This window comes from Callithrix jacchus, chromosome 12 (genome assembly GCF_049354715.1).
Source record: "Callithrix jacchus isolate 240 chromosome 12, calJac240_pri, whole genome shotgun sequence".
Taxonomy (NCBI): domain Eukaryota; kingdom Metazoa; phylum Chordata; class Mammalia; order Primates; family Cebidae; genus Callithrix; species Callithrix jacchus.
Genome location: NC_133513.1, coordinates 18,386,511 through 18,399,288, shown reverse-complemented (window position 1 = coordinate 18,399,288; position 12,778 = coordinate 18,386,511). Strand labels below are relative to the sequence as shown.

The 12,778-nt window shown below is 46.0% G+C and overlaps 1 protein-coding gene across 6 annotated transcripts in view; it reads right to left on the bottom strand.

Moving 5' to 3' along the window:
- Window positions 1-2,132: 2,132 nt before the first annotated feature.
- Window positions 2,133-12,778, bottom strand: part of LOC100408200 (BOS complex subunit NOMO1) — a 67,325-nt gene continuing 56,679 nt past the window's right edge. For 4 of the 6 annotated variants that reach the window (XM_078344778.1, XM_035267063.3, XM_054242635.2 and 1 more), the window contains 4 exons: window positions 12,085-12,186; window positions 9,912-10,031; window positions 3,200-3,292; window positions 2,133-2,776 (listed from right to left, as the gene is read on the bottom strand). In XM_078344778.1, the coding sequence (XP_078200904.1) occupies window positions 2,645-2,776; window positions 3,200-3,292; window positions 9,912-10,031; window positions 12,085-12,186 (447 nt within the window). In that variant the 3' untranslated portion in view covers window positions 2,133-2,644. Of the gene's footprint in view, window positions 2,777-3,199; window positions 3,293-9,911; window positions 10,073-12,084; window positions 12,187-12,778 lie in introns of all 6 variants that reach the window. The other 2 variants (XR_013524683.1, XR_013524681.1) reach the window with 1 other exon arrangement.

Genomic DNA, 12,778 nt, shown 5'->3' with positions numbered 1-12,778 from the left:
AGACTGAAGTGAAGCCATCACCGTAGAACAGCACTGCCCTGGCCAGCTGTGGTGATTCATGCCTAGCATCTCAGCACTTTGGGAGGCTGAGGCAGAATCATTTAAGGCCAAGAGTCCAAGACCAGCCTGGTCAACATGGCCGAGACCCTGTGTCTACCAAAAAATAAATAAAATTAATAAGAATGAAACTGCCCTAAACTCCCTGAGGTGTCCTCGTCAAACATTTATGGTTGTTTTTATGGCCACTTTAATAGGCAGAAATGTACACAGAGCAGCGTTCCCCAAGAACCCACCATCTTTGACCGTTTCCTTTTTTTAATTCCTCAGCAAACAAGTCTGTCTCATATGACTTTTGTCTCATTCAAAATCTTATAACAGGCCGGGCATGATCACTCACTCCTGTAATCCCAGCACTTTGGGATGCTGAGGCTGGTAGATTCACATGAGGTCGGGAGTTCAAGACTAACCTGACCAACTGATGAAAGCCTGTCTCTACCAAAAATACAAAAAATTAGTTGGGGGTGATAGCGGGCCAGCTACTCGGGAGGCTGAGGCAGGAGAATCACTTGAACTTGGGAGGCGGAGGTTGCAGTGAGCCAAGTTCAGGCCACTGCACTCCAGCCAGGGCCACAAGAGCAAAACTCCATTTCCAAAAAAAAAAAAATTGATAACATTAATGTTTACTTCTCACAGGAGAATCAGAGGAGTTCTGTCCTGAGATTGCCAGAAAATGATGAAAAGAAAATTACACACAAGCAAACAGGCCCCACTTTCAAATGGACTGAGAATGACCCAATGAAGTTCCACCAAGGCCAAGCGTGACCTCCAGCCAGCAACAGGGAAAGACTGCCACTTAGTGACAGCCTCTGGAACTGGAGGGAGCACACTGAGACACTTAATTGTATCTTTCACAAGCTCTTCACCTTTACACCCTGTCAATAAAAACCACATTAACATTTAAAAGGGATGTTTCTGGGCATCCAATTGGAGTAAGAGTTGGAAAACACTCCAAGAAATGGATTTTGTGTTAGTATCGCATCTGTCCCAGACCTCCAGTACTGTTCACTTTCCTTCCACGGTACCAACACCAAGCTAGCTGACAGGTGGGAACAGGGCAGCTCTGTGGTTGGCCCCCAAGAGCCAAGGAGTCCCCCAGGCTGACCCTCTGCATTGGCAATTGCAAAAAAAACTTTTGCCTTGTCTTCCCTCTCTCCATTCTCTGTCCCTTTGGACTCTGCTCACACATCACATCCAGAAAGCTCCCTAAGATCTCCGGTGGGATGAGAATTCTGCTCTGTGTTCCTGCGGCATCCCATGCTGCCTCCACCTGAAGGCCCTCGGCTCACTGCATTACATCATCTACTTACTGGCTTGCCTTCTACCACAGCAACGGGCCATGCGCTGTGAGGGCATGCATTGTGTGCCCATCTATTCGTTCCTGTGTGCATGCATTCATTCATTCCTTACTGAATGCCCACCATGTGCCAAGCATTGGGGTATGAAGAACAAGGCAGACGAAGCCCCCGGCCTCTCCCCACTTGCTGTAGAGTGCTGTTTACTCTACTCGTCCTCACATACCCATGCCATCCTATGTGGCACTCAATACATGTTGGATGGATGGATGTGCCCCTCCGTCAACATCACTTAATTAACTTAGTAACTTCCTGCGAGGATTACATTCTTGCTGTTACACCGCTGGGACTTCCTCTGGATCTCTCACGTAAGCCTGCAGCCTTCCAGCCTCACCCAGCCTACAAAGGCATTTTGTTTGGCCCAAGTTTGTAGTTTTTTTTAAAACACTGCATTTGTGGCTTTTAAAATTGGGAAAATTTCACGTAAATCTTTTTCTGGCTTCTCTAGAAAAATGAACACACATTTCTTCACAGCAGGGGTGAGCCAGAGCTGAGTACCTAAGCTTCCTTTAGATGTGGTAGGCACACTTCCATTTGCCACAATCCCCACTCTTTCCGAGTTTTCTATCACTGAGGCCAAAAGCTGCTGAGGATCATCTCAGCTGTGCTGGTGATTATCCTGCCCCAGCCAGCTTCACTCAGGACTGTGAGTTGTCCTACATGTGGTTCAGCTGAAGACCCCAGGGTTACACGCATGTCATCCAAGAAATACCTCTGAGATGAGCTACAACACAAATGAATGGGCAGTTTTATTGATTTTTACCTCCTAGCAGTGGACACAGGTTGCTGTGGTTTCCAGCAGGGATCTCAGATGCAAGGGAAGCGAAGAAAACGGGGAAATTCCAAGGGTACCTCACCATGGAACCAAATGCCCTGTCGACTGGAACTCCTCTTGCAAACGAATGGTGAAGATCAAGAATGACATTCTCACACCACCAGCACAGCTTAAATACTTCGACAAAAATAATAATAATAAATTATATTCAACTCAGAAAATAAATTCTTTTCAGCAGAGTGACAGGAGGGTCCATTCACTGCATTGCACGAGGGGCCAAATGGAGGGTGAGGATGCGCACAGGCTGCCACAGTGACAAGGGACAGGGGTGCAAGGCCAGCAGTACAGGCTGAAGTTAGCTGATGCATGCTTTTGGCTTTCATCCCATGGGCGGGTGGTGGCCGGACCCCTGGCTGTGGCCTGTCCGAAGTGAGACTGCTACGGCCCCCCTTCCTCCTCACGTCCGCCTTGTCTTCTGTTTCTTGGCCTGTCTCTTGGCATCTTCTGGGCCGCTATTGTCAGAGGCTACCTGGCCGAGCGCGCGGACTCCCTGTAGCCGACTCGTCAACTGTAGCAGCAAAGGAATGAGCTGGAAAAGAGAAAAAGTGTGAGAGTGGGGTACAAAGAGGAGGCTTCTGCCAGATAAACAGCGGAGCCTCACTTCTCAACATACCTTCTTCAGACATGATCAGCAGCTGCCACATGCTAATGGGTGGGTTTCGGTTCATATGAGGCAGGCCTCTGTACTAGTGGGTCCCTCGGGATAATGGGCTGGCCTCTCCCTGGGACCAACACGTCCCTAGACGTACTCCAGGTTTAAGGATCAGGAAATATTGCAGAGGTTTACAGCCTTGAAAAGAGGCCTAAGACTGGACTTGAGGCCTTCATAGGCCCTCCCAACCCTGAAATGCGATTTCTGTGACCGTGGACATCCTCTGCTATCACTCCTGCAGCTGTGAGGACTCACTCTCCCTGACACCCCGCCGTCTCCTGAAGCCTCTGGATTTCCTACCTTGTCATGGTTGTAACCGGCCAGCAGAACCAGCAGCGTCAGTGGCAGGGCAATGTAGGATCCTTGCGCAATGTCCTGTTCAGGCAGCTTCCTCTGCAAACACCAAGAGCCCCATCACTCCTCACCAAGGCTGCACGCTTGTCCACTACCCACAACGCCACAGCCACCACCCACCCAGTCTTCTGAACTGGCTACCTGAGGACACTCAAGGACCCTCATGATCCAAATTCTTTCTATCCAAAGGAAGGAACCAAAGTGATTTGGATACTTTTCCCCACGAATCCTCTTCTGCCCAAACCCTCACTATTTGCTTCTGCAACTCAGGAACAAAGAGATTCCAATGACATGGTATTCCTCAGCCTCTGGACGCTCCTCCAAACTGAGGAAATGAAGAGATGCAGCTATCAGGGAGTCCTGGTGTTGAAAAGCAATTGGGTCTCAGGTTGTTGAGTCCCAGAAACATGCAGGGACTTAGTCCCAGAGATGTATCAAGAACCTGCTGTTCTAGGCCCAGGGCACACAGTGAGGGCAGCTATTCCCAGCCAGTACAGCCTAGTGAGGAAGGGCTGGGAACACTGTGGACCTAGGTGGTAACTGAGCAACCCCAAGCTTCTGGAAGAACTGGCCAAAGCCCAGCTATCTGAAATAACAAGAAGAAACAGTTGTTGATTTTTAACTTGTAAATTCTCTTAGAATTTGGTTTCCCCCAAATGAGTTATTTGCTTTGAGATGCTTGTTACTTACTGTATTGATTATATCTGAGAAAATGAAGAATAATGTGAAAAGTTAAAATGTAGCTTGTAACTTTGGCTCTGCTGAGCTGTTCTTGTAAAAACACGAACTTGGTCTAAGAGACAAACCACGTGGCCTGACTGCCAGAGAGATGACAGCAGGCAATAAGCTTCTCATTGCAGAAAGGCATATTGATTATGGCCCTGGAAAGGGAATGCGACCCTTATGGAGAGCCTATAAACGGACGCATGAGTGTCTGTTGAGGAAAAATCTCTGTGGTGGAGATTAGGATGTAAAAGTCTTCTCCCACTGCTCCCCCAGGCCTGCATGGGGGTCTTCCCCTTCTTGCAGTTTTTGTAGTCAGGCTGGTTGCCCTGTGTCGGAGCCTGCTCCCCCTGCAGCTGTGAGCCCCGTGCTTTTCTTGCTGATAATTCTAACTTTATGTTTAACCTCTATTATTGCTAAAGTATATGGTTTCTATGCTGACACACAGAAATTTATCTTTACGTTGTTCTGCTTTTATGATACCACGTTGTGACTTCTGTGCACCAGTTCTGCAAATGTATTCTTTTTGTACGATCGTTACAACAACATTGTGTAATCTCACTTCCCCATCCCCTTCGAAAGAGCATAATAAAAAACTGAGGTTTTCAGGGGAATTTTAGATATCCACGGAGCGGCTTTATGTGATGGCTGCCCTGCGTCCAGCTTTGAAGAAAACTATTTGTCTTTTTTTTTTTTTTTTCACCGATCACTCAATCACTTTGAGAGATCTTGAATCCATGTTGATATATTGGGAGCTGGTCTTCCAATAAGGAAGCAAAGCAGACACTGTTACGAGCATCCCTGTGGCCATTCTCCCTTTCTCCAAATATAACCCCCAACTTTTATCTGGGCCACTGAGAATACAGGCCACCTTTCCCAGCCTCCCCTGCAGCCAGGCACAGCCATGGAACTAAATTCTGGCCAATGGTACAGGAAGAAAAGTGGTAGGAGCCACACCCTGGCTGGACCCTAGAGGAGAAGTGGTATACCTTCCCTTTTGCTGGGTGGACAGCATTTGGCCAACTGCCCCATTCTGGACAAAGCAATGCGCTTGAACAGAGCAATGAGACAGAAGGGGTCTGGGTCCCCTGACGCCTTTGAGCAACCAGACTATCTCTGCACTGGTGACTCCTGGACATTTGCCATGAGACAGAAATTTTCGTCTTAATAAAGCCCCTGAAATGCTGGGTTCTAAACCATTGGCTGAACCTATATCCCATTAGCCCACTCTACTCCCATAAAGGAAACGAATAAACGAAATGAGAACTTTCCAATAAGGATAAAAAGTCAGTGAGCCAGAGCAATGTTCTCAGTATAGGGTACCGGGACTCCTCTCTTAGGAGGTTCATGAGGCCACAGGTATTTTCATGACAATAGTAAGATGTGATGTGCCTTTTCCACTCTCATTCTTTCACAGGTGTACAGTGGACTCTTCCAGAGGCTACGTGCCCTGATGTCATCACGCCCACAACTAATGGAATGTATGGCTTGTGGGTTATGTTTTTAACATCTCTGTTTTAATTTCTAATATGATAAATACAGATAGAGATAATCCATACAAACTTAAGCTCTTTAAAATCCTCAAAAATTTTTAATAGTATAAAGGCGTCCTGCAACAAACCCATCTGAGAACTGCTAAGCTAGAGAGCGGCTGTGGGGCCCTTTCGCAAGTGAAAGAATAAGGGCAGGAACGCATTTCCATCTCTAACTGCCTACTTCTGTATTTCTGGACATCTATTAGATTCTAACCGATTTTCCACTGAAGTAAACACTTACTTAAAAGTTTAATTCAAGCCAGGCACAGTGGCTCATGCCTATAATCCCAGCACTTTGAGAGGCCAAGGCGGGCAGATCACCTGAGGTCAGGAGTTTGAGACCAGCCTAGCCAACACAGTGAAACCCCATTTGTACTAAAAATACAAAAATTTGCCAGGCGAGGTGGCATGTGCCTGTAGTCCCAGCTATTCCGAAGGCTGAGAAAGGAGAATCACTTGAACCTGGGAGACAGAGGTTGCAGTGAGCTGAGATCGTGCCACTGCACTCCAGCCTGGGTGATAGAGCAAGACTTCGTCTTGGGAAAAAAATAAATGAATAAATGAACAAATGAATGCATGTTTAACTCAGCAGGAATTAGAGTGAGTATGAGTCTGGGCTCAGGTCCCAGGCCTTACTGGGTAACCTCAGGCAGCCACGATGAGACTCAAGTTTACTCAACTATGACATGGAGATCATTTGAACACCACCCACTGCGGTTGGACGCTGTGAAACTTGATGAAATGAGTGTGTGAAATGCTCATCAGTGCACGGAATACTGAGTAAAATCCAGTCAGGAGGCTATGGGCACTCACATCAACAAAGGAAGAAACTAATGTGCTTACAAAGCCCCGTGAATGTGCAATGCTGAGACACTCATCACATGAAAGGCAGAACGAGGTGGAAACCACGTGGCTTGAGACAAACCACCTCACTCGAGTCCTGGTTCTGCTAACACTCGGTAAGTGACTCAATCTTTCTGGGCTTCTATGAAAATGGGAGGAATAGCACACCTGCCTGAAGCCTTGCTGTGAGGACCAACCTGTGAGGGCCTTGTACGGGGTAGCACAGAGCAGGCACGCTCTTCATTCATCACTTGGCCCTGCTCAGGAATCCAACCCCTGGCAGATGCCATTTCTCACATTCTCAGAAGTGACAGGCAGCAGCTACGAGGCCGGGCTGCCACCAAGCAGTGTCTCTACACTCCCAACGCTGGCTCCCAAGTGTGGCCCTGAGACCAGACGAGTTCCCTGCCTTGGGAATGTCGCTGCCTGCAGCCAACAATGGCCTTCACAGAGGCCTCTCCCATCCACTGGGGCCAACACGCAGCCCCAAGCAAAGGTAAGTGGTTCTTTTACATGCTCATTACTCTGGCACTTTCTTCTTTTTGAGACAGAGTCTCGCTCTGTCACCTAAGCTGGAATGCAGTGGTGCTATCTCAGCTCACTGCAAACTCTGCCTCCCAGGTTTCAATTCTCCTGCCTCAGGCTCCCGAGTAGCTGGGATTACAGGTGCGCACCATCACGTCCAGCTAATTTTTGTATTTTTAGTAGAGATGGGTTTCGCCACATTGCCCAGGCTGGTCTCGAACTCCGGACCTCAAGAGATCCGCCCACCTTGACTTCCTAAAATGCTGGGATTACAGGCGTGAGCCATGGCACCTAGCCCTCTATGGCACTTTCTACTCAGGTCTCCACTGTGAGACACAAGGAGGTGCTTCCTCCTGGGTCATCAGACAAACTCCCTTGTTCAGGTAAGATATTTGCAGGCTCACTGAGCATGAACCACTCTTCACAGAAGCCAGGAATCGGCAGCAGAGCTCTGCTCAAGTCCTAGCTCAGCTCCGTGTGAGCTGGTGACCTTGGGCTGCTCACGTCTCCCTCTGGATCTCAATCTTCCCATCTCTAAATGAGAGGTAATTCCTGTCCACCTTCCATGCAGGATGTCTTTCAAAAAGCATGAAATGGTAACTGGACAGCATGTGGAAAAAGACAATTTGGAACCATACTTCACACCTATACCAGGAAAACCCCCAAATGATAGGGATTTAATTGTAAAGAAAGACACCATAAAAGTCCCCCCAAAAACATGATAAATTCCTATAAAAGCTGAGAAGGAAGAAAACCTTCCTATCACTAAAAAACCCAGAAGCAATAAAAAATCCAATAAATTTAACATAGAATAAAAAAAAGTAAAAATAAATAAATAAATCTCTGCATAAGCCAAGTGAAGAGATAAATGACAAAACTGGAAAAACATGTACAACAGACATTACAAAGGGTTAATATTCCCAATATACAAAGAGCTGAAAGCTGTTGAAGAAAACCAAAAATTCTGTAGGAAAATAGGTTAAACCATTCACAGAAAATACAAACAGCTCTTAACCACATGAAAAGAGAGAAATGCAAATTCCAAGTACACTGAGATAATATCACTTCTCATCTATTAGACTGCAAATATCGAAAACTTTGACAACATATTCTGTTAGAGAAAAAAGGTTCTCATTCACTGCTGGCAGGAATACAAAACAGTGAAGCCCCTGCAGAAGGGAAGTGGCTGTAACAATCAAAATTCCGTACGCATTTACCCTTTGACTCAGCATTTCTCTTCCAAAGAGAGACTGACAAACATTCAAAAACATGCCTTCGTAAGGCAAATCATTAAAAGGTTATTTGTGATAGCAAAAAACCAGTGACAATCCAAATGCCCCTCAACCAGGGGCTAACTGAATATCCTACAGGATCTGAACGTGTCTGTGCCTACAGAATTCATACGTTGAACCCTTATCCATAAGGTGATAGTATTAAGAGGACACCCCTTTTAGGAGGTGATTAAGTCAAGGATAAACCCCCCTTTCAAAGAGGCCTAAGGGAGCTTGTTTGCCCCTTTCCACCTTGTGGGGGCACAACTAGGTGGCACCATCTATGAAGCAGATAGCAATTCCTCACCAGACCCCAAATCTGCCTGCGCCTTGATCTTGGACTTCCCAGCCTCTAGGACTGTAAGAAAGACATGTTTGTTGTTTGTGAGTTACCCAGTCTAAGCTACAAAACAGCAGCCCGAACAGACCAAGACATATGGTATATCCACAAAGAGGAATGCTGTGCAGTTAGTAAAAAAAGGAATAAGGAGGATCTGAATATATTGTTCCCTGTACAGTTTGTTTTTTTAAATAAAGTTCTCATTCTTTCCACTGAAAAGGCCTAGTAGCAATGACCAACCCCCTAAGCTATGAGGCCACATTTTTCTTTTTTTAATGCAGATTCCCATGCTCCACTTTCACCCCCTATCAAGTTCAGAATCAGTAGTGCTGAGGCTGAGCCCTGAACTCCATTTCTGTTGCTGCTGATGTATCTATTTAATCCTCAGTTGATGATACTGCACCTGAGCTTCAGGAATCACAAAACAATTTTATCAAAAAGGTGAAAGATACGTACGTATATGTTTTGTTTGTTCTATTGTTGTTTCCAGTCTATCGGTTACACAATAGACTATATGCAATAGATACACATATTGCACATAGTAAGGGGCACATATTACAATGAATTAAGCAATAAGTTAAGTTTCTTTTAACCCACAGGTATTCTGTCCATCTGTTGTTGGTTGTTTCTTTTTCTTGCAATTTATTTGTCAAACAAATCAGGCTCCAGGTGGTTGTCCTGCATCCCCGTGGAATCATTTGTGTGCTCTTAGGCCCTCTCTATTTTCTGTAAAGCAGCAGTTGGTTCTAGAGGTTTGAGTGGGCCATATACCATGTGCTCCCACATGGAGAAACACATGTCACCAGTCACGGCATAGTGGTGTCCCTCTTCCCCAAAATCGTTCCTGAGCTGCCAACCTAAACAATTACACTGCTCTTACCAGTTTCCTCCTCAAAGGGAATGGCAGGCATCAGTGCTCAGAAAAGCTAAAAAGAATCTGGGGAAGCCCAGAATCCAAAAGGCAGAATGAGAGTGACCCAATGCCAGAACCCCATTAAATATCTGCCCAGCAACCTGCCATCTGGAGCATAGGCTGTATGGACGTGCCTTCCCTTCCACCCATGTATTGTTTTCTTTTGGTCTGTTTTGTTAGTTTTTCTGGAGAAAGGGTCTTACTCTGTCACACAGGCTGGAGTGCAGTGGCATAATCATGGCTCATCGAGGCCTCAACCTCCCAGGCTCAGGTGATCCTCCCACCTTAGCCTCCCAAGTAGGCAGGACTATAGATGGATTCCACCACGCCCAGCTAAATTTTGCATTTTTTGTAGAGATGGGGTTTCACCATACTGCCTAGCCTGGTCTAAAACCCCTGGGCTCAAGAGATCCACCAGCCTCGGTCTCCCAAAATGCTGGGATGAAAAGTGTGGGCCACCAAACCCAGCCCACGGATTTTTTTTTTTTTAACTCCCCCTGTTACTCACCGTGGGATTGAAAATCAAGGTGATGTGTTTATGGTAGCCCACTGCGGTGAAAGAAACTTGAGGCAAGATGTAGTCATACTGGGATCTGGGGAGTGTGGAGTCCAGAAGCACAACATAGTTCTGTGCACACATGGGAAGAAGTTATTCTTACAGGAACAGCTCTGGCAAAGCAAATGAAAACTCAAATCTAACGTATGGCTGTGATGTAAAGAAATTAACGTTTTTCAAGAACTCCCCAGGTCTACACATCCAAACCAAGGTTGCTGCCTTCAAAGTAGCAACCTCAATGGGCTACTGCATCAGTGGCAGGCATGTGTCCCCATCCCCAGTGTCTCTGAGACTGTGGCTTCTGATAAGGCTGTCAGAACCTGCAGCTCTTTTTATGAGTACTCAACCTTGACAATTACGGTCCTCTGAGGATCTGACTTTATGAAACACAAAAAATAATTATGAGCCAATTCTGATGAGGGAGATATGTGATACAACTGAGGATGCTGTATCCTAAAAATAGAGCATCCCTGGAACAGCACGAGGGGCAGCCACAGCTTTGTGTGCTGGGCCCCAACCACGTGGCAGGCACCATGCCCACTGCACCAGGCCCGTGGCTGCCCTTCTTTCAACCACTGGCAAGGTCGAGATCATTACCCCCATCTTATTTTTTGAGACGGAGTTTTGCTCTTGTTACCCAGGCTGGAGTGCAGTGGTGCGATCTTGGCTCACCACAACCTCCACCTCCTGGGTTCAGGCAATTCTACTGCCTCAGCCTCCTGAGTAGCTGGGATTACAGGCACGCGCCACCATGCCCAGCTAATTTTTTGTATTTTTAGTAGAGACGGGGTTTCACCATGTTGACCAGGATGGTCTCGATCTCTTGACCTGGTGATCCACCCGCCTCGGTCTCCCAAAGTGCTGGGATTATAGGCGTAAGCCACCGCGCCCGGCCTACCCCCCATCTTATAGTCGAGGAAAGTCAAACATGAAGAGAGTGAGAGTAATGTGCTCAGGATCACTCAGCAAGGAAGGCTGCCACACATCTATGAAGGCTCTGAACTCAGGGGAAGTGTGATCCCAAAGCCAAAGATGTTTCTACATCTCTATGGAAAATAGCAATGTAGCAAATGTGACTTTCCCCCCTGGAGAAAAGTCAGGGAGAATTCCATGACAGCCTGTTTCATTATTTTACAGCCATTTTCCGCAAAGAAAGGCTAGAGCATAGCATCCTCATGGCAGGTGTTAAGAAGCCAGGAGAGGGAATGTCACCACCTAGGCTCACACTTGACATCCTCAGGCTGAGACCACCAGCAAGAGAACCAAATTCTTTGCAAAGTTTGCACTCCCCACATCAACTACAAGTTAGCTCTGTCCAAATAGAACTGATAATAAGTAGTTTATAATCAGTAAATGACATCCAAAATAATGGCTGACAACTTCCCAGTTCCAAGGGGACACCAAAAAGGTAGAACTGCAAGTGGCCCACACGACACACATTATAATTAGATTGTCAAAGACACAGAGAATTTTCAAAGCAGCAAGAGAAAAGTAAATCATCACATTCAAGGCAACCCCCATCACAAGGCTCTCAGTGGATTTCTTAGCAGAAACCCTCCTAGCAGGAGAGCATGGGGTGATATGTTCCGAGTGCAAGAGTCAATGATGCCTAACGCAGGCCTTGGTTAAATAAATTACAGTGTTTCCTGTTTTATGGACCACCATCCATAAAAACCACGGTATGAAAGATTTAATGATGAGGAACAGATCTGCAATATATTCTTCACTGAAAAGCACAGACAACAAAACAATGTACCAAACAGTATCAGTTTTGAATTATTAAAATAAATGTCTATTTATATTTATACATGCATGAGCACATGTGCCTGAAAAAAGACCCAGAGGATACCAATCACCACATTAGCAGTGGCTATTTCTGGATGATGAGACTTAAGTCTTTTTTTTCTTTTTTCCAAAATCTCCTGCCATGAATATGTATTCTTTTTGTAAATAGAAAAACAATTAAGAAAAAGTAATCCCTGCAGAACCCAACCTCTTTTGATTGAGAGAGCACATTTCTGCAGAGTGGTATTTAGGAAGAAAAGGAGAGAACTGTGTTTCCTTAAACTATACAGAAGAATTATTAAAACAAAGGCAGAACGCAGAATCAGGTCAGAGGCCTTACCTCGCCGTCTCTGAGCAGTGGGGGGAAATGGAAGAAGAGGGACTGGCCAAGGGAGACGGTCTGGATCGGATTGTCGAGGTTTTCGCTTTTGTAAAGCTTCACCTGGAGAGAGAAACAAAACAGGACATGCTTTGACAGTGAAACACCATCAGCATTTTGTACCAGACATCCTCAGGAAAGCTGCTCTCTGGGTGGGTATCTTTGGATATTTGAAAAAGAAAGCTCTCCCCATATGCATCACACATCCCTTGGTCATCCGAGACTCCATCCAGTTACACACCACACACAGAAATTAAGATTCAAATCAGATTCTGACGACCTGTGTTCTTGTTCCAAATAGTAATAAGAATTAATATAATAGTAATATTAAAAAGAATAGCTTCTAACATGTGTTGAATATCTGTAATATGTCAGGCAGGCGGCAGACATTTTATTTATATTATCACCGATCCTGACTATGAAACAGGCATTGCTATTATCCCTATGGAGACCCAGAGAGCCAAAGTCACCTAAGGTCGCACAACTTACACACAGCGTAGCCTGGGACTCAACCCCCTGAGGATCCCAAGGGTCGTTCCTGCCTTGCACTGCCTCATCATACGATGTCACCTTAACTCCACAAATATCTGTTAAAGTCAAAATGCATTCCATCATGTACGTGGCTCTCCACGCTGCTTCAAGAGGCACCGGAGTA